General features: G+C 39.5%; 1 protein-coding gene across 2 annotated transcripts in view; it reads right to left on the bottom strand.

The window, feature by feature from the left end:
* The window catches only part of SCFD2 (sec1 family domain containing 2), a 270,209-nt gene that overhangs the window by 235,479 nt on the left and 14,187 nt on the right, over positions 1-20,543 (bottom strand). For both annotated transcript variants that reach the window (XM_069456865.1, XM_069456866.1), the window contains exon 3: positions 8,841-8,968. In XM_069456865.1, the coding sequence (XP_069312966.1) occupies positions 8,841-8,968 (128 nt within the window). The remainder of the gene's footprint in view (positions 1-8,840; positions 8,969-20,543) is intronic.

The raw sequence follows: 20,543 nt of genomic DNA, 5'->3' as shown, positions 1-20,543 counted from the left end.
CAGAAGATGAGATAACAGAAGAAAGGGTTTGGCACCGGTAACATAGCACGTTTGCTACAATGGTCACCAGCATTTAGAACAAGAGAGTCCACCTTACAAAAGGATGGAGACTGTGCGAAACATTCACATGAGTCCTTCAGAGATCCTCAGTCCAAGTTTTCCCTATAGCAGTCCTTCAACTGAGTCATCTCCTACTATATCTGCTACATTTCATTCCTGCCATTCCTCAGTGCTAACACAAAGTTCCCCGACATCAGATTCTACCCATCAGGCAGGAAGAAGGCAATGGGACCAAACACAGGTACAGGTCAAGTAAATCATTCCTAAACGTTTCGCCCACACCATGTTTGTAGGTTGTTCTTTGACACTGAAATCCATGCTTGTTTGTTTGTTATACCACATTTGCCAATGAAACTGCTTGCATTTATTTAATACTTTACAGTTTACACGGTGCTTACGCAAACATGCCCTCTTCTGATTGTCATGGCAACTCCATGAGGTAGCAAACAAGGCGTGTGCTGCATCTACCTGAGGTGCTGCCAGCTTAGTGTCTCACCCAGTGTTAAATGGCAGACTACACTTAATAAACGGTTTTTGCTAAAGATCACAATACACAAAAAAATAAACACCTTGCCACAAGAAACTTAAAAGCCTGCAATATACTTTTCTATCTTTTCATTAAATTTTTTGAAGAGATTAAGAATTTTGAAGTTCCTTATTACCAGTCTATCAGCATAAGCATCTGAAAAAAAAGAACAGCAGTGATGATAAGGAGGAAGACAAGTGTCACTAGTTTCTTTGGTCCCTTGATAAAGATAGGTTCATTCCCAATTCTCAAAGCAGCGAGCTAGCAATCTGCTTGCTCAAGTTCTAATAGAAAAAAAGCTCATTAACACTTTCTTTGTTTGGTTTATTAAGTTCACATTTAGTAAAATCCATCCTTTTGTTCTGTATAGTGCTATGAATTTTTTAAATTTTAACATATGACAGGGGTACAAATGTTTACAGGGGAATAAATGTTTAGGTTACATATATTGCCTTTGCCCCACCCGAGTCAGAGCTTCAAGCATGTCCACCCCCAGACGGTGCACACCGCACCCATTAGGTGTGAATATACTCATCCCCTCCTCCCCCCTCCCATCTGCCCGACACTGATGAATGTTACTACTATATGTGCACTTAAGTGTTGATCAGTTAAAACCAATTTGATGGTGAGTACATGTGGTGCTTGTTTTTCCGTTCTTGTGATACTTCACTTAGTAGAATGGGCTCCAGCTCCATCCAGGATAATACAAGAGGTGCCAGATCACCATTGTTTTTTGTGGCTGAGTAGTACTCCATGGTATACATATACCACATTTTATTAATCCACTCATGTATTGATGGGCACTTGGGTTGTTTCCACATCTTTGCAATTATGAATTGTGCTGCTATAAACATTAGAGTGCAGATGTCTTTTTTATAGAATGTCTTTTTTTCCTTTGGGTAGATAGTTGGGTAACCACTATCACAATCAAGATATAGAACATTCCATCATTCTAAAAAGTTCCCCCTCTTTGTAGTCAATTCTCTTTTACCAACCCCAGCCCTTGGTGAAACCACATTGCCACATAATTAGTATGTACCTTTATTTTTCTTATTGTTTATTTATTTATTTACTAACTTTCTTACCTAGTTATGTAGAAAGATGCCTGAAAGGAAAGATACTAATTAAAGAAAAAATGTTACTTCGAAGAATAGGATGGTGGGGCTGGGGGATTCACTTTTTATTTTACGTTTTATTTTTTATTTATGTTTCAAATACGCTGTCATTTGAATTTTCTAGAAACTTATACTAGTATCACTTTTTAAATATTATTTTAGTTTCGAAACAAAATAAATGTCTGTCTTATGTGCAATGAACAGATGTGTATTTATCTCCGGAAAATATGACTTTATTACTATCACTGATTTGTGCAATGGGTAAAGCATTGTCTTTCAACAGATAAAGAAAACGAAACGCAATAATAACTGCCTACTTCCCACCTGAACTGAGGTTAAATGGCAAAGAAATACAATTAATATGTGTATTTAAGGCAGACAGGAAAAAAAATTTCCTGATCATGATGACTATTAGACATTAAAACAAGTTATTAAAGGGGGAAGAGGAAAGAAATTATAAATCTTCTCCCACAGGGATCTGAAAGGCAATATATACAGCCATCTGTATAATGAAACTTGGATAAAGCCCAGCTGGGAGTTGATGTCTATTTTTATAACATCATAAATACTGAAGGTTTTCTGGGATAGCCTTTAAATAGTACCTGTTTCTTGTTACACAAATTTTTGAGCTCTACAGCGTTAAAAGGTAGAATTAGAAACTAATGTGAAAAGAGTATTTTAATTACATGAATCAAGTCAATCAGATGAGTCTAAAATTCAGAAATCTGCTGTAAGATCCATTGCGAGGCTGGTATGGAATAAAGTAAAACTTTTGCAAAATCAGGAGTCACAAACGGAAAATAAACAGCTCTCCCTGAAGTTATACGAAACAGTGAAATATAAAACCAGCAGAAACATTTATGGTTTAGCTTTCTTTGGAGATGCGGGCTTCCCACGGCTGACTGAAGCCGTGCCTCAATGTTTATACACTTAGCAGGGAGCACCGGAGGGACCAGGGACCGGAGTCCCCTGCTGTCCAGGGAAGGAGCATTTCCCTGGTGAGTCTACTCCCACTTGGAAAGGAACTTTGCCTTAAGGGAACCTCTAAACGATGAAACCCCCACCCTGCAGCTGGGAGCTTTCTCCCCCATCACTCTCTCCAGGCTTTTAAACTCCTTGCCCATATTCTCCTGTTGGAGCTCCCTTATGCTGAGAACATGTAAGAATAACAAGCAAGATGGCTGACTAGAGGTGTCTAATGCTCATCACCCCCCACAAAAAAGGATCAAAACAATGAATAAACAACTAAATTTCAACTGGCGTGACTAAAGGAGAGCACTGGAGCACAGCACAGCAAGGGAAACCACGTGAAGGACAAAAACTCAGAGGATGGTCACATAGAGAAACACCTTGTCTCCACCACCCCACTCCCAGGATCCCTGTGGGGATAAGAGAAACACGAGGTCCCAGGCAGCCCCCATCACCACTGCGGATACCTGCAGTCTTTGCTACCGGAGACTCCTGCCGTCCTCAAGGGGCCCTGAGCCCAGCTGGGGGAGTTGCCTGGAGCTCCCATGGCTGTACTGCTCCAGAGAAGGAGCTCACGTTGTGTCTCTCCACCCCATGGCGCAGACTGCTGCTGCACTTTGCCATCTTGAAACCAGGGCCTCTGCTAGACTGCATGATGCTCTGGGGGAGAGGAGCCACTGTGTCCCTTCATCCCTGAGGCTCTGCCTTCATTGCCCCATGTTTGCACACACGGTAGGATGCCATTCCCCTGCTGAGGTGCTGATGCTCTCTAGCCCCTGGGATCAAGCTGCCTGGGAGGCACTCAATTTCCCCCATCCCAGTGCTGCTGTGTCCCATTCCCAGGCTACTCAGAGCCTACGCCAGGTGAAACAGCTGCACCCCTGGCACCTGAACTAACCCACTGCCCTGCCACCCAGAAATCTGAGCTTCTGCCCAGTGGAGCAGCCATGTCCCCTGGCACCTGAGTGTGCAGTTCCCAGCCCATCAGCGACCTGAAGCCCCAGCCCAACAGAGTAGTTGTGCATTCCAACCCCCAAGGACATGGACCCATGGTCCAGCAGAGTAGCAGTGGCTCCTGGCACCCCAGCATCTGGGGACCTAGAGCCTGGGCCCAGAAGAGCAGCACTCCCTGAGGACTAAGAGCCCCAGCCCAGCAGAACAGCCATATACCCCCAGGATCCCTGGCCAAAGCAGAAAACCAGGGCCCTGGCCCAGCAGACCAGCTGTGCCCCCGAGCACCTGAGATACAGTGGTACCTGGCCCCCAGGGAAATAGAACCCTGGCTGAGCTGTGCCACTCCTCCCTCTGGACCAAACAGTCACAGCACCCTGCCTTCTGGGTCTGGACTAGCCCACTGGAGTCTGAGCTGTTGGGGCAGCCTGCCTCTCTGGGGAGTGGAGCCATCAGTGCACTGGTCCCTCCCCCTGGAGCATAAGCCACAGCTGTACCCCAGGATTCCTGAGTCCTTGGAGCTGCTGCACCTGGCCTCACAGAGCCCGGGTCACTGCTGTGTACCACCACCCCAGAGTTCAGAATCACCGCTACATGGAACCCAAGTAGTTACTATGCCTAAGTAGTTACTGTGCCCTATTGGCTCCAGGACCCAAATTGCAGCTATATCCTGCTCCTCAGGGCCTGAACCTCTAGAATACCTCTTCTTGCCTAGAGTCATGCCAGTGCTGTGCCCTCACCCCAGGATCAGAGTCACAGCCACATACATGCCCCCTGGACCTGAGCTACTGGGGAGTGCTTCAGGCTCATAGTCCCTGGCCTTACGGGACAGCGGCATCCACCCATCCTTCAGAGAATGAACCTGTGTCCACATCACAGGTGCCACAGTATTCAACAACACACTGAGCCAAGGACCCCAGCTCCCCAGCCAGTCCAAGCACCTGTCCCTGGAACATAACAGCACTATGACGGCCTGTGAACCATGTCAGACTCAACACCAACAGTGATCCCTTCAGCTAAGTCTCCTTACTCTGGGAAAAAGCAGACTAGGAAAACCCTTGCCAAGAACACTAACTTATCCTACCACTACTGCTGCCAAAAACCCCTGCAGCCCAGGCCACTGAAGCACTTGTAGTCATTGCTAACACTGATCATAGCTGAAGAAGCTGCATGGAGACTACATTACTATTCCCACCTAGAACCAAAACCAATGAACTCTACCCCATCAACACGCTAGGAACCCTCTGCACATGATGAAAGTCTTTCCCTATAAAAGCCATTCTATAAACTGGGAAGAGCACAGCACACCAATTCCAGTTTGCTGGATAGTCATAACCTTCACGCTGCTTGGAGCTTTCATTCTCCTTCAAAATTCTAGGAAATAGACATTTTCCCTAAAGAAATTGAATGTTCGCTAATAAGAGGCAGAACTGTGATTCACCCCCAGACATAGTTGACTTTGTACTCCCTCACAATCAGGAGAGCCTAAAGTCACAGAGAACACAGACATTCAAGAAAGCGTCAATAGTCTAGTAGTGAATGCTGGAAAGAAGTCAATAAGGATGAGGAATGAGAAAAATGGCCTCATATTTAGTTGTCTGGGAGACTTTTTCAATAAAAAAGTGAAGCCAGACTACACTAGATTAATAAGAAAGAAAATAATAAAGAAACAGAGGCATCAAGCATAGGATACTCTTTTAAGGAATCTGGCTACCAATGAAAAGATAGTATCATAAAGAGATCTGTTTCATTTCAGCTCTAATAGGATATTTCTGCCACCCATTATACACTGGGAAATAGGTTCATTTTGCAAAGAGCTATGGGACAAACTGGTGAAGATCCCTCAACCATAATGATATTCCAGAGAAAGATTCTATATAAAATGTACCAGAGTTTGAGATGGGCATTTTCTATTCATTTCTTCTGTGAGTGGACTTTTTGAATTCAAACAAATGGATTTCTTCTGGTCTACTTGTTCTGTTAATTTCGGAATACATTTTTCACTATGAAAGCCAGTGGGAAAGTACTATTCAGTTTCAGTGTTTTAAAAGTTACTTTTCTGGAACATATCTATCTAGTTAACTGACAATTTAATAACAAGCTCTCAGAAAGATGGCATATGTTTATACGTGCAATGATAAAATGAATTTTTTGTTTTAGCAATTAAACTTTTTTTCTTAAAGAGAATGGTGTTTATTTCTCTTGGTGCTCATAATGTTTTAATATGAACTTGCCATGTGCTGAGAACTTTTATATTTAAGATCTGAGGTTTTGATCATGGGATTCCACTCAATAAGTTTAAATACAAAAGAATCCTCAGTCCAAAATTAAAATCTATTTAATATCTACCAGGCATAGTGGCTTGCACCTGTAATCCCAGTTACTCGAGAAGCTGAGGCAGGAGGATCACTTGAGGCCAAGAGTTCAAGACCAGCCTGGGCAACACAGCAAAATCTCATTTCTAAGAAAATTTTAAAAATTAGCCACACATGGTAGTGCACACCTGTAGTCCCAAGCTACTCAGGAGGCGGAGGTGGGAGAATAGCTTGAGACCAGGAGTGAGACCCTCATCTCTAAAAAAACCAAAATCTGTTTAATATCTCAAAAATACTAGAAGCCTCTACCACAGTCAGAAAAATTTATACTTCAGTAGAATTTACAGCAAGGATGGGAAAACAGTGCATAGTTTAAAGTATACTTCATAGTTTTAAAAGCTATTTGATAGGCAGTTTTCAAATATCAATGTCTTATTTTGTTTAAAAGTTCCAGCTCTTTTCCTTACTGTTTATAGTTATGTATCTGTTTGTATATCAAATGAAACACATAAGAAATTCTGGCTAGTGAGATGAAGCAAAAATGGGTAGCCACTCTGTGTTATCTTTTACTAAATTGTAGTTGGCACATGGACAGAGTGTGCTCTGGGCCAATCTTTTTGATCCTTTCTACAAAAAAAGTTTGCTAACAATCCTTTAGTTCTTTCCTTCTTTCTTTTTTCTCTCCCACTCCACCCCCAAGTCTGGGGTTTTTGGACAAAGCAAATCATTTCTTTGAGGGGGTTGACAGAAAACTCAAAAAAACTTTTAAATTTGAATTCCTTATGGGGTGCCCGTCTCTTTTTAAAATTTCTGGCTGTGATTATTTTTACAAGATACAGCCCTTTAGAAAAGTAAATTTTGTTGATCTTTCAAGAGTCCTGCATTGAACAATAAAAATTGATGTATGTTCTGTGATAGCATCATAAGGTTCTATAACTGAAACACAACATAAATTAACCTTATCATCCAGATTCTTTGGGCATTCCTACTTTTCTTGATTCACTATATGCATTAATCCTTGTTTCAACATACTTATGAATAAGGAATTCTATTAGGTAAACACACTTGTTAGTAATGTGTATCAGGACTCTGGAAAGAAAAGGAAGGAGGAGCTGGCTGACTGAGTCATATTTATAATCTCAGCTACTTAGAAGGCTGAGACAGAAGGATCACTTGAGCCCAGGAGTTGGAGGCTACAGTGAGCTATGATTGTGCCACTGCACTTCAGCCTGGCCAACAGAGTGAGATCTTATCTGGGGAAAGAAAGAAAAGAAGAGAAGGAAAGAAGGAAGGAAGGAAGGGAGGGAGGGGGGAGGGAGGAAAAAGGTGGGAGAGGGAGTGAGTGAGTAAGAAAGGAAGGAGAATTAGCTAAATGCCAGGATGGTGGAAAAGCAGCAACTTTGAGGCCATGCTAAGGGTGGGGGCCAGGCCACAGCATGCCTGTCTGCTCAACTGTTCTTTCAGTATAATAGTTCATTCATTAATTCAAGACTACTAAAAGAGTTTTCACCCTCCAAAACCACATGTAGGACTTCTGGCATTGGTTATATGGAATTAGGATGATTTTATAAATAAAAAATCATACACTGTAGCATCAGAATGCTTGGATTCCAATTCCAGTCCTGCCACCTATCATATATATGGCCTTGGGCAACTTAGTTAATTTTTCTCGGCTTCAGTTTCCTTATCTGAAAAATGCAATACTATCTCATTATTGTAAGAATGAAATAAGGTAACACATGTAGAAAAGAAGATCTAGCACTTTCTAAGTACTCAATAAATGTTAATTATTTTCACATTTCTTTTCCTTATGTTCCCTAAAACCCTCATATATAGTCACCTAATACACTAAAAAGTCATGTTTTTTTCTTTCCATGTTATGACCCTATAACTTTTTTCCTCCTAGGTTCATCCATATTCTTCTACTTCCAAAATTTTGCTCTATTTTAACTTGATAGTTTGATCTTGGCCCCCATACACAGCGAAGAATTTAGGCTAAGAATCTCAGCACAGAAAAATTTTCTCATCCAGTAAAATGTACTAATATTTACTAGACACTAAAAGCAGATTATAACAGAAAAACCTTATTTTTAAAATAGAGATATAAATTTTTGAAAGTTTCCAGAAATAAATTCTATTAACCAGATTCAATATCCATATTTAAATATTTCCATATCAATAAAATGACTTAATAGTTTTTTTAAAAACAAAAAAGTAAAAAGCCACTTTCCTTTTCTATAAAAATCAAAACATTAGTTCTGTTGTTCTCTGACTTTTTTATTAAAAGAAAAAAAGCCACTTAAAACTTAAATTCTATTGTGACCATATTCTTCTAATACCAAAGACAAAGCTGGATGTGAAAAGAATGAGAAATAGAAAAATTAGGTATATGATACCTAATTAACACTTACAGGACTAGACAATTAGCAGACCACTCTAAGGGTGAGGGCCAGGCTGGAGCATGTCTGGCTGCTCAATGTTTTTTCAGTAAAACAGCTTACTCATTAATTAAAAACTAATAAGAGGGCTTTCATCTACCATAAGTAGAAGAGTGGGGGAGGAAGGGGAAAGAGGGGAGAGGTGTAGAACAGAATGAAGACAAGGTGGTCCAAACCAATATCGATAGTTCTAGATCAACTAAGAAACTGAAAGAATCATCCTTTGTACGCAAGAACTGGCCTAGAGCTCCCAAAGTTGAGTCTAAGAAAGTGGTAACTGCCGAGGCCTGAGGGCAGTGTGTATATTTGCCTTCCCTATTTCTTCAAAAGTTGACAAATGTCCTCACTGCTTTTACCTAGATTCCATGTTGGCTAGGTTGGGCCACAATTCAGTGCAGGCTTAAATAAACTTCCGCACAGCCTGGGGCCACCGTCTGTCCTCGGTAAAGCAGCCAGGCTCACTTACCCATGCTCATCTTGATTGGCAGATGCTCTCTGCTCGCTGCCTCCACTAGATGTCTCCGAACTTCCATCACTGCCTCTTTGTGCTTGGCGTTCAGCAAGGCCTCCCACAGGGCTTTGGCAGAGGTGTCACTGCAGTGAAACCACAAAAAGAGCTTTAGAATAAATTTCTTCTGGATAATGGAAAGGGTTGAAAGCAAAATAATTTCTTAAATAACTTTTTTTTGAGCACCAATGTAGTCTTTCCTACAGACAGACTCAAAGTATTAGAATTCAATAAAGAATGTTTTGGCATAAAACGTTGAGAAATTAAGGAGAAAATAAAATCAAGCCAAAAAAAAAAAGGGAGCAAAAGTACCATAAAAAGTATGGGAAAACTATATGATAAAATTTTTTTTTAAGATTTTATACTTAAAAGCATTTCAGAATGCAATTCAACATTGCTGGAATAACATAAATGTTATGTACACCAAAATCAAATGTATGTCTCAAAATGATTTATCACTGATTATAAGCAGTATATCAATTTGAGATAGTATACTTGTCTGAGAAATACATAGCAATCAGCAATGAGAATTCCTGTTCAAAAATTGCTCAATAGACTTCCTAATTAGTAGGCTTCCTACTGAATGGAAATCAGGAATTGTGCTAAGTAACCATGGCCTGAAGTATCCCACTTTGGGCGTTAGGTTGGGAGGATGGTACTTACTCCAGCCTTTACAATTAACCGTTGATACCAGCACCAAGCACCGCATTATGCAGGGTCTCATCTGGGCTCACTCCCCCAATGGCCCTCTGTCTCACCCAACAAGTCATGTTCAAATTGTAAATGAGTGCAGTGTTCTTTCCGGAAGATCTCTGCCATGTAGCCAAGTATACACATTTGTAGTGATGTTTAAAAACGGAATATAAAGAAACAAGGATGACTTCTGTCCCTTTTTAAGGACTTTTTCCTCCACTCAAAGCCCTACTAACTCTCTTACTATTCAGTCAGTAATAGTTTGAAAATGAATGAATTTTTTTAAATTTAGTTTTAAAACTTCTATTAAGATATTAATTTCACTTTAATATTATACCTAATAAGATATATCTTTCAAGTTTAAATTTGATCTGAAATAAAGGAATGATGTCTTTTAGCACTGAGTTTAATGTCTGACACATAATAATGTTTCATTAAATAGTGGATGTTTTTATTATCATCTATTTTCCCATAGTAAACTAACATCACTGCTCAACATACTCCACTTGTTTTAGTCTGATCAAAACTGTCATCATTATAACTCTGCATCTCATATTCTTAAGTCTAATGTAAGTGAGCAGGTAAACTACATACCAAGCTCTATATTTGGTTGAGATTACAGATAAAAGCAAGCATTCAATGATTTAAAGCCTGGAAGAAGAGGCAGACATGGAAGCAAAGAAATTACCAAAACAAGTGTGATAAGAGCCATGATTGATGCTTGCGTAGATTTCTGTGCAAATCTCATCCTGTCTGGGAGGAGGACTGAGGGAATGATTTCTACTAGAGATGATGAACAAGTTCAAAGATACATAAGCCCCAAAAGCAGCCAAGGGAAGAAGTTAGAACTCAATCTGGGAAAGAGAGTAGTAAAGAAAGACTTCAAGGAAAATATAAAGTCTTAGTCACCAAACAAGAGAAAGAGGACATTTCAGAATGCGCAAAGTCCTGGGAACATGACACTAAGGACAATATTTGCTACAGGCTAAGGTGTACAAGAGGGGCAATGGAAGAAGAACTGTGTATTCCTTGCCAAGTTTTGCAGACTTCAATGTGTAGGTGACAGGAAGCCAAGAAGCATGTGATTGATTTCACACTGTGAGAAGAGCACCATAGCTTAGCAGTTATGAACAGTCTTTTTATTGTAATTCAAAAGTAGGTCTATTTGCAATGGGGCTTTTGGAAAGTTACTTAATTTCTCTAAAGTTCCACGGCAATGGAAAACCACTGAAGAATTCTCAGCAGAGGAGTTAGTTACACTCCCAGTTTCCCAAAGTTACCATACAACTGTCCCCTACTTTTATTTTCAAAAGCAGCTCTCCTGAAACTACGGGGATTTGTCATACAGTCTCAACTCAATCCAGAACTTTCAGACTGGAATGTCACTATGGTCCTCTCTTCCGTGGGCATATGTATTAATATCTCCTTAATACCGTATGTCTCCGAGATCACGCAGGTTAGGTAATGCTGCGGTTGCCCCAGCAGATTAGTGTAGTGGTTTGTGGAGTCTGGAGTCAGGAAGATCTGGGTTCAAACTCCAACCACTCTCCCCCTCACCCACTCCAAGTACATGGCCCCCTAGATCATCTTCCCCCACACTCCAAGCACAGGGACATCTTCCCTCCTTTACTAGGAACGCTCTTCCTACAAATATCCCCCCTCTCTCCAGGTATCTGCTGAAATGTCACCTTACCAAAGAGGTCTCCCTTACTACCCAATATAAAAGAGTAACAACATTCATTGCAGTATCTTATCCTGGCACTCTCTGTCCCTCACTGATCTTTACTATTCTACATAATCCTTATACTGTCTGACTTACTATATTTCCATGTTTATTTGTTTGTTGTCTATCTCCCTCATAAAAGATGAAGTCCTTCTATGAAGGTAGGGACTTTGTTTTCCTCATTGCTAGTTCTTCTTGACCTAGAACAGTACCAGATCCGTGGCAGGTACATTCAGTAAATATTGAATAAATGATACTTGCTAGTTGTATAAGTTTGTGCACATAATCATCTCTTTTTCTCAATTTTCTCATCGATAGAGATGGAAGTAATAACAGTGAATTCACACGGTTGCTAAATGTTAAATAAGATAATGCACATAAAACACTTCCCAGATTCACAATAAATGTGAGTAGTTGTGTGGCTGTTACTACTGCTAGTATTGTTAGGAATGATCTTGTCTTATAGCCATGGTCCTTAATTCCATATGTTCAAGGGTTTGTAAAATATTAAACAAATTCACTTACTTAAGTACACTGAGTGTTTGTATTCATACAATCCTGATTAGAGCATACATACTGAAGTCACTTGGGGCTTGTACTCTGCCTTTTGTCTAACATTCACAGACTAATTTGGGTTCTCTGAATAATCGGCACCGAAGAATATAAAAATTGTACTTGCCGGTGTCTCCTCTGTATCCTACGCCCCTTTCTTCACCAGGTCACTCTATTACCACAACGTAGTGGTTCGCACACGTACTCCTGCATCAGCATCTGAGTTGAGTGTGGAAGTGAAGTCACTGCCTTTCTCTAATGTGCTCATAAAAGTTGATCTAACAGGCAAGATTCCATACTATTTAAATTTCACATGAAATCAACTCCTGATATTGAATTTTATAAGTCAAGAAAAGTCAATTGAAATCTATACCAATCCACATTATAATTGATTCTTTACGGTCTCCAAAATTCTCTTTTCCTACTGGGGAAATAGCAATACGAAAGGGCTACTACAACAGTGCCAGGACGGTAGCTGGAAGGCAGAACTGCAGAGTGGCAGGAGCGTGAGTCCTGAACCAAACACCGCAGGGTGCTGTTTGTGCCTCTTGCTAGCCCTGCGTCCCTGGGAGAGTCACCTAACCTCTCTTATACACGTTTTCTCCTCTGTTCAGTGGGTATGGCAATAGTAATATATTCAGTGGGTTTTTATGAGACTTGAATGAGCTCATATATCTAAAGCACTTAGAACAATGCCTAGTATACAAGTGCTCAATAAACATAACAGTAGTAGCAACAGCAGCAGTAATAGTAATAAAAAAATCAAAGGTCAGGAGGTCCGGATTTTCTCGTAAGATATAGAAGAAGCCATTTTAGAACTACAGTAGTCCTTCCCACCTACTTACAAACACTTACATATAACCACTGTCAGCAGCTTCATTTTCTAGTATGAAAAGATCGACAATAGATCATGTAGAATTCACACACTCTGTGATATACACTGAAAACTCCACCTCAAGCAATCTCTCTATATACAATAAGTTGATGTAAAGAATTTTTGTTTGGGCCGGGCGCGGTGGCTCACGCCTGTAATCCTAGCACTCTGGGAGGCCGAGATGGGCGGATCGTTTGAGCTCAGGAGTTTGAGACTAACCTGAGCAAGAGCGAGACCCCATCTCTACTAAAAAAATAGAAAGAAATTATACGGACAGCTAAAAATATATATAGAAAAAATTAGCCGAGCATGGTGGTGCATGCCTATAGTCCCAGCTACTCGGGAGGCTGAGACAGGAGGATCCCTTGAGCTCAGGAGTTTGAGGTTGCTGTGAGCTAGGCTGACGCCATGGCACTCACTCTAGCCTGGGCAACAGAGTGAGACTCTGTCTCAAAAAAAAAAAAAAAAAAAAAAGAATTTTTGTTTGTAAGTAATAAAATAAGGAACTTTACCATAGATTACTTAGAAACTAACAGCTATAGAGAGTTAAAGTTTTTCTTAGGAAGGTTTTAAAGCAACGACTTCTATGTCAGCTTCTTGACTCCTCAATTTAACTATAGTGAAATTCTGCAGGACACTTTAAGACCACAATTGTTACTTTTACAAGAAGTTCAGATTCTATAAATATTTCCAGACTGACTTATCAAATAGTTGTGCAACTCTTGGGTCAGAAGTGAACATGAGAAGTGATATTAAATTAATCATTTTTATATCTTCAGCAGGACCATACCTAACCCAACACAGACAGATGAAAATCTATTTTTAGGTTTTGAAAGCACCCAAAGAAAATTTTATAATATGTCTGAGAAAAACACTACAGCTTCAGATAAATCAAACTGCTATTGGACTCTATTTATACCTAATCTAAACCCTTTGTGCTGTACTGTAAACCTGCTTCATCTTGCTTAGTCTTTTCTCTTAAGTTCAGGAACAGCTGCTCAACATCTTTTTAATAATCAGGCCCACCCCAAAACAGTTTTTATCTCTCATGGCTAAATTAAGGAAGATTTTTTTAAAGGTAACTAAAACATTAAAATACAGTTTCAATTACCACCACTACATTCTATTTCCAAAGTGTTTCAGAATTTATAAAACTTTTTATATCACATTGGATTCTCACCTCCTGAGCTAAGCCATTAGCACTGACCCAATTTAAAGAGCCTCAGCAAAGCCCACCGACCTACTTAAGTGCCCTCAACCTGTAAATGACAAAACCAGGACTCATATCGAGGTAACCAGCTTCTAAGCCCAGTAATCTTTCTTTCTACTATACCATGCTATGTTTGTATTATGCAAATCATCAAAGAGAATCAATTATGGAGAATGTCAATCATTTTCAACTTTTCATGTTGGTTTTCTTTTCTAATCCTTAACACGCTTTATTCTCCCTGTAAGTTCACACGTGGGCCTCACATAGGATAGAATGGAATAGAGTGAATAGTGAAATGGATCCATGTTAACTCGTGAAGCAGGGAAAGCACACCCTCTCAGAATTTTACACACTTTTTGTTTTAAACATCGTACTATTCCCCTGGTAGGTCAACATTAGCCATTGATAGTCACTTTGCTACACAAGGCTCACTTTACACTTTTATTCAACTTTCTTCTTGAAATGTTTCCCTCTAAGAAGACTTTTGCTGAATTTTTAATCATTCTCTCTCTCTCTCTATATATATATCATTCCTATAATTTAAAAGGCAAAAAACTAAAGTCTAAATTGTTTAGAAGTGTTATTTCCAATCCAGCTCTTATTTTATGTTGATTATGTCCTTGGGAAAGAGAGAAGGGGAAATAGCCCCTAGTTATTTTACCACTGATAAAACTGAGAAAAAATTAAACCACTTGCCTGACATCTCATTATTAATTAAAAAAAAAAAAAAAAAAGGGTTAGAGCTCAGGTCCACCACTGGAGGTGCCAATGGGCAGCTCCTGTGACCTTGGGTAATTCAGTTAATCTCTCTGGTGCTCTATATCCCTTACAGCTATTACTAATGTTATTATGTTCATTTATTGAGAACTCACTATGTCACAGTCAACACGACTGTATTATCTTATTGAATAACAACCCTCCAGGATAGGTATCATTGACTCCACTCAGTGAAAAAGCTAATTCTTAAAGAGAGGAAATAATTTGCCCAAATTACATAGCCAATAAATTAGAATTTGAGCCCAGGCCACTGTGAACTCCAAAATCCATCTATTAACCACAATGCTACGCTATTCCATAAAATAAAAGGTTTAAACTATAATGCCAGTTTCTGAGATTTCTTGAATCTCTAACAAGCTATATTTATAAGGTTTCCATTATGCCCTGGTGTTCCAAATTCACATGTACAAATTTGATTAACTTTCCAAAGATCAGCAAAAGATGGGAGACTATCCCATGCTATTATTTCTTTTATTAAAACGCTTTTTCTTTTTCACAAGTCCAGGGATAATAATAAAAAGAATTAACAAAAAAATCCTTGTGCATTGCGCACCGTTTGGGGAATGGTAACACTTGAAGGTGCTGACTTGGGAAGGGGGGGTGGGGAAGGGAGGGATATATACCTACATGATGGGTGCAACGCGCATGACCTGGGGAACAGACACGCCTGGAGCTCTGACTTGGGGGGAAAGGCGGTACAGGAGCAACGTATGTAACCTGCAATTCTGTATCCCCCATAACAAGATGAAATAAAAAAAAAAAAATCCTCAACAGCTTGCAGAATATAAATTATACTATTTGCTACCTTTTACTCTGTCTTTAAAGTCGTATTTTCCAAAGAGATAAACTTTAATTCATTGTAGCTACTGGCACACAATTTTATTTATTACAATAGATTCCCTGACATATACAACATAAAAGTAAAATATTTGTCTTATGAAAAGATCTACTATATTACCATGAAATGTAATTAATGTCTATATTGTCAGTAACTACATAAAATGCCAAATACATATTAAATGTGTGTCATTTTGATAAACTGATTATCTTGTATCCTTAAAAATAAAACTGTTTTCACAGATTGTCATGTTTGAAGAAGACTACAGACCAATGATATACACACAACAATAATCTGCTAGACAGAGCTTTTTAAAGTCTTTCAAGAGACATCTGTACATGAAAATATGGTCCTTTCAGTTCATTCCTGGCCCTTTATTCACCAGAATTACTCAACTCTGAATGAAATCTTAGAAGCTGCCTTGGTTTGGCATGTATAAAATGCCAAATGCAGTCTGTTAGAAACTAACAGGAAATATTCATCACCAAATAAAATATAAAGAAGACAGCATTAATTTTTAAAAGGTGGCTGAATCCTGAATCATGGAGCTACTTCCGTCACGTGGAAGGCATGCAGTTAAGAGACTGAGGCTGAAATGTGAATGCACCCCATTATCTGGCGACTAAGCACAGAGAAATAGTTCCCTCGTAGCATGCACAGGAAGTTAAGCTTAATCACAGGATTTGCAATAATAGTCACCGTATTCCAACAGAAATACAATGACAACGACAACAAAAAAACCAAACAAACATTTTCAACTAATTTTAAACAGAGAACAAGCTGAGTCGTAGCTTTTCACAGCAGGGAACAATGGCTTCCAGGAGTGGTGAGGTTAATGAGCTCTGAAGGTAGGTTTGTTGATTAAATTACTCACAGAGGCTTCAATGGTCATCTTTCCTCTTGACTGCTTTTTAAAACAATTACCTCATCTTTAACAAATGTATCCATTAACCGTCATCTCAATAGAAGCAAAAGCAGCTAAACACAGAATATGTGACATAGACCCTTGGCACTGGAAAGTGGTCCTCTGTTCATTCTTTCTTTAAAAATGTAAGTATTTCCTGTGGGCTGGGCATTCAAGGAGGTGCTGGAGCCAGCTGTGAGCGGCCTCCCATGCCCTGGCTTCATGGAGCTGGACATCTGGCAGGGAAGCTAGAACTGAGCATGCTCCTGCCGCGTGACAGAAACAGATGATGGGAGCTCGGGAGAGTGTGACGCCCAACCTGGGCTGGGCTGAGGGGTGAAGGTCAGAAGGTGGCTGAGGCTCTGACAGTGAGACCTGGAAAATAAGCATGAAACACAGAGTAACAGCAGATCAGCATCATGGGCTGGGGTCCTGAGAAGAGAACTTGAGACTTTTTCAAAGAAATGAAAAAAGTATGAATGGAGCGTGAAGCTCTAGTTTGACACTGCCCTGAGCATATGTCAAAAGACTCAAGGCCTGGTAACCCACATTAGGGATACAGACTTTTTTCCAAGAGCAACTGAAGGGTCTTCAACAGCAGACTGACCTGATCAGATCTGCATTATTAAAAGATCACTCAGGCCTCACTGTGGAGAATGGATCTGAGGACTGGGAAAAGGCTACTGCAGAAGTCCAAGCAAGAATTAATGATGGCTTGGAATAGAGCGACCTCTCAAAGCTATCAGATCATATCAGTCCCTGGCTCAAAACCCTGCCATGCTTCCTACTACCATTAAATTAAAATCCAAGTTCCTTATTTTGGGCAACAGGTTTATACAATTTGATACATTCCCATGACTACAACTTCATCTTCCTCTTCTCAGTTTCTCCACTGGGCCTCAACCACACTGGCCTGATTTCAGGCCCCTAAATGGATCAACTGTGTTTTCAGCTCAGGACCCCTGTATTTTCTATTTATTTGCCTAGAACTCTTCTTTCTCCAGATGTTGATTAATTAGGTTTTGTTCATTTCTTTATTCAACAAATATTTACTGAGCACCTACTACCTGCCAGGACTGTGCTAGGTACAGCTCAAGGGTTCTCTCTTTGACCACTCTAGCTGATGTGGCACTCCCTATTCCAAATCCCACTTGTCCTATTTTATTTATAAGGTTACTAACTCAAATTATGTATTATTAAATAAAATTTATATTAATAAATTCGGAGTTGAAATGGCCACAGAACATTAAGAACAGGAGAATTCTGGCTTTATCAGAATGTCATATCCTAGGCCCATGGGGGTGATATACTCAGGCCACCAACACACTTCATTATTAGGGCTATATGCACTAGAGGTGCAATAATGTACAGAGGTGAACAGGTGAGGCACAGGCCTTCTCTCAGCAAGGTTACAAAGTCTAGTAGGAGAGAATAGACATTAAACTAGTAATTATAAGACAATACACTATGAGCTGATATAGGAAATAAAGGGCACTATCTACGGAAGCAAAAAAGAAGGTGGCAGTGGGGAAGAGGAAAGAACAGCATGTAGGATGGCCAGAAGGTAGGATACCAGGGCACTGAGGACCTGAAAGAAGTTAAGTGCAGCTGCAGCCAAGGTTGTGAGCATGCAGGAGGGAAGGGATGGGGGGAGCGGGAAAGGATGGAGAGCATGAAGGCTGAGACAATAAGCAGAGGGCAGATCTAGAGAGGCTTTCCAAAACAAATTCAAAGTTTAAGTCTTTATCCAGATACCAATAGAGAAACACTGAAGGATTTCAACAGAGGAGGGTTAGAATCAGATTTACTGTTACTTGCACTTCTGAATAAATATACTTCCTGGCCAGTGAATAATCCATGCATTTCTTCCTACTGAAGTGTCTTATGTTGGGTTTGCTCATTTACTCAACAAAGTCTTTGTTGAGTGTCTACTCAGCATCAGCACTCTTCTTGGGGCTGGGCTTATAGCAATGAGCAAAACAAACATAAAACCACTGCCTTCATACAATCCATGTGCTGGAGTTCATTTTCTGAACACGCATATGGAAATCATCAAGTAAGAAGAATTCAAATCTTACAAAGTTCCTTAGAAATCAACTCATCTACTTTTTTTACAGAGTTGAAGACTCTAACCATGAGAGATTGGGTACCTTGTTCAAGGTCATGAAGTTTTGGTCGAAAAGCCACTATACCACAATAAAGACTAGAAAACAAAAACTGCACAGAAGCTGCTCAAGGACACCAAAAAAACCACATCAACAGAAACAGACCCTCGAGGTTTCGCAGATTGTTTTAATGAGTTTTTCTATCTGTCACATTTGTTAAAGGATGTTCCCACAATTATCAAATACACTGTTGAAAAAGATAAGATAATTCAAAAATGCTAAACTCAAATATCACATTGGACTATATTTTGGGAAGAAGCAGAGTAGAATGGAAAAAACACACACCCTGATGCAGGTTGTACTTTGGGGAATGTCATTTATATCCATCCCTCAGTTCTTATCTCTACTTTATACCTCTCACACTATGGAAAAGTGATTTTCAATGATTCATTCAACAAAAATAAAGCACCATACAAATTCTATTTGTATTGTTCTAACTGGGTAAAAGGGTGTCATTTTAAAAGCATGAATAAATATATTATCTGTTATAAAGTTTTAATTAGCATAACAACCTTGTCATGAGTTATATACTTTTGGTTTGGTCCTCAAAAATTTTTGCATGTTCCTTCTGCATCACTCTATAGCTAACAAAAATCTAATGTGTGATTGGTTCCAGATTATAAATGGAATGGAATGTATAAATCACAGTGTATAAATCACAACCACGTGTTAAGAAAACAAAATCCAGGATAAATACGAGATTTATAAATGTTCAGAACTGTAAAGGAACAATGTCTAACTGATATTTAATCAAAGTTTCATCTACTTCCCAGGAATACTCTAGTTTATCACTTCTTTCTTCAATATGATGCCTTCATTCAGCACTGCAACATGCCTGTGAAATCTTTAAAAATGGACCAGAACGTAATAATATATAAACTGTTTAACCATCATATAAAATAATTGAGGGTAATTGAGTTTCATCTCAGTACAGGTGAACATTATTTTATTCCTATTCTCCATCAGCTCATTAGTGATAATACTATAAGCAACACAAATTTATTAATAATTTCCTCCTAGCAAACAGTAAAGCCTAGGAAAGACTGTTTTTCATATGGATTCCTAGTGCATAAATGGATTAACTCAATACGAAGATTTTAAATCACTAAGACAATTAGATTACTTAAAAGGCAAACATAAATCCCTCTATGCACATTTTTCTCACTCTAAAGCATATACTTTGAGTTCCTATAGGTTACTTCCATGAACCAGTCCAGAGGCCAGCACTTGCTGCACTGGGGAACTCGACTCTAGGCTAAATTGATTACATCTGTGTGTTTTGGCTCACATTCAAGCCTTGGAAAGTTAAGAATTCGTGTGTCAAGAAACTCTGAGACACAGAGTTAGTGACAGTTTTATAAAGGCACTTGGAAGCAAACACGTCTGCCTGCTTTAACCTTCTGCCATTCCACCCCACGAAGAAGGTGCATAACCTTACACACCACGATTATACAGTGACTCCAGAACCTTCTATCATTCTGGTGGGTGACACCCCCTACATGCACACATATGTATGATGCTTCAAAGCCACTAATTTGGGAAAACTTGATTCCTCAAAAATTATTATAGTCTTGGTTTTTGTTTGGGTTTTGGTTCAGCTGGAATATGAATTTCTGTTGCTCCTATTGCTTACTGTGTTAACTTCCATAGATTTTTGTTAGTGTTTTGTATCATCTCCCTTGATACCTAAGAAATATAGAATAGTATTGAGGTGTCAAGGAGAGAGGAATATACTCTGAAGGAAGAAGAAGATACAGCAGTTCTTTCTGTGGGAGGGGCTGGGGGGTAGCAATCTCTTTGTGGGTAGAAAAGAGAACTTACTTTGAAGTTGCAGTCGCCCAGCAAGTACACTATTTTTACTTACAGTAAGGATGAGGTAGAGTTGCTCATAAGCTAAAACATTCCACTTAAAGTGTTTTCTATAT

This window comes from Eulemur rufifrons, chromosome 24 (assembly GCF_041146395.1).
Source record: "Eulemur rufifrons isolate Redbay chromosome 24, OSU_ERuf_1, whole genome shotgun sequence".
NCBI lineage: Eukaryota > Metazoa > Chordata > Mammalia > Primates > Lemuridae > Eulemur > Eulemur rufifrons.
This window is presented reverse-complemented; position numbering and strand designations above follow the sequence as displayed.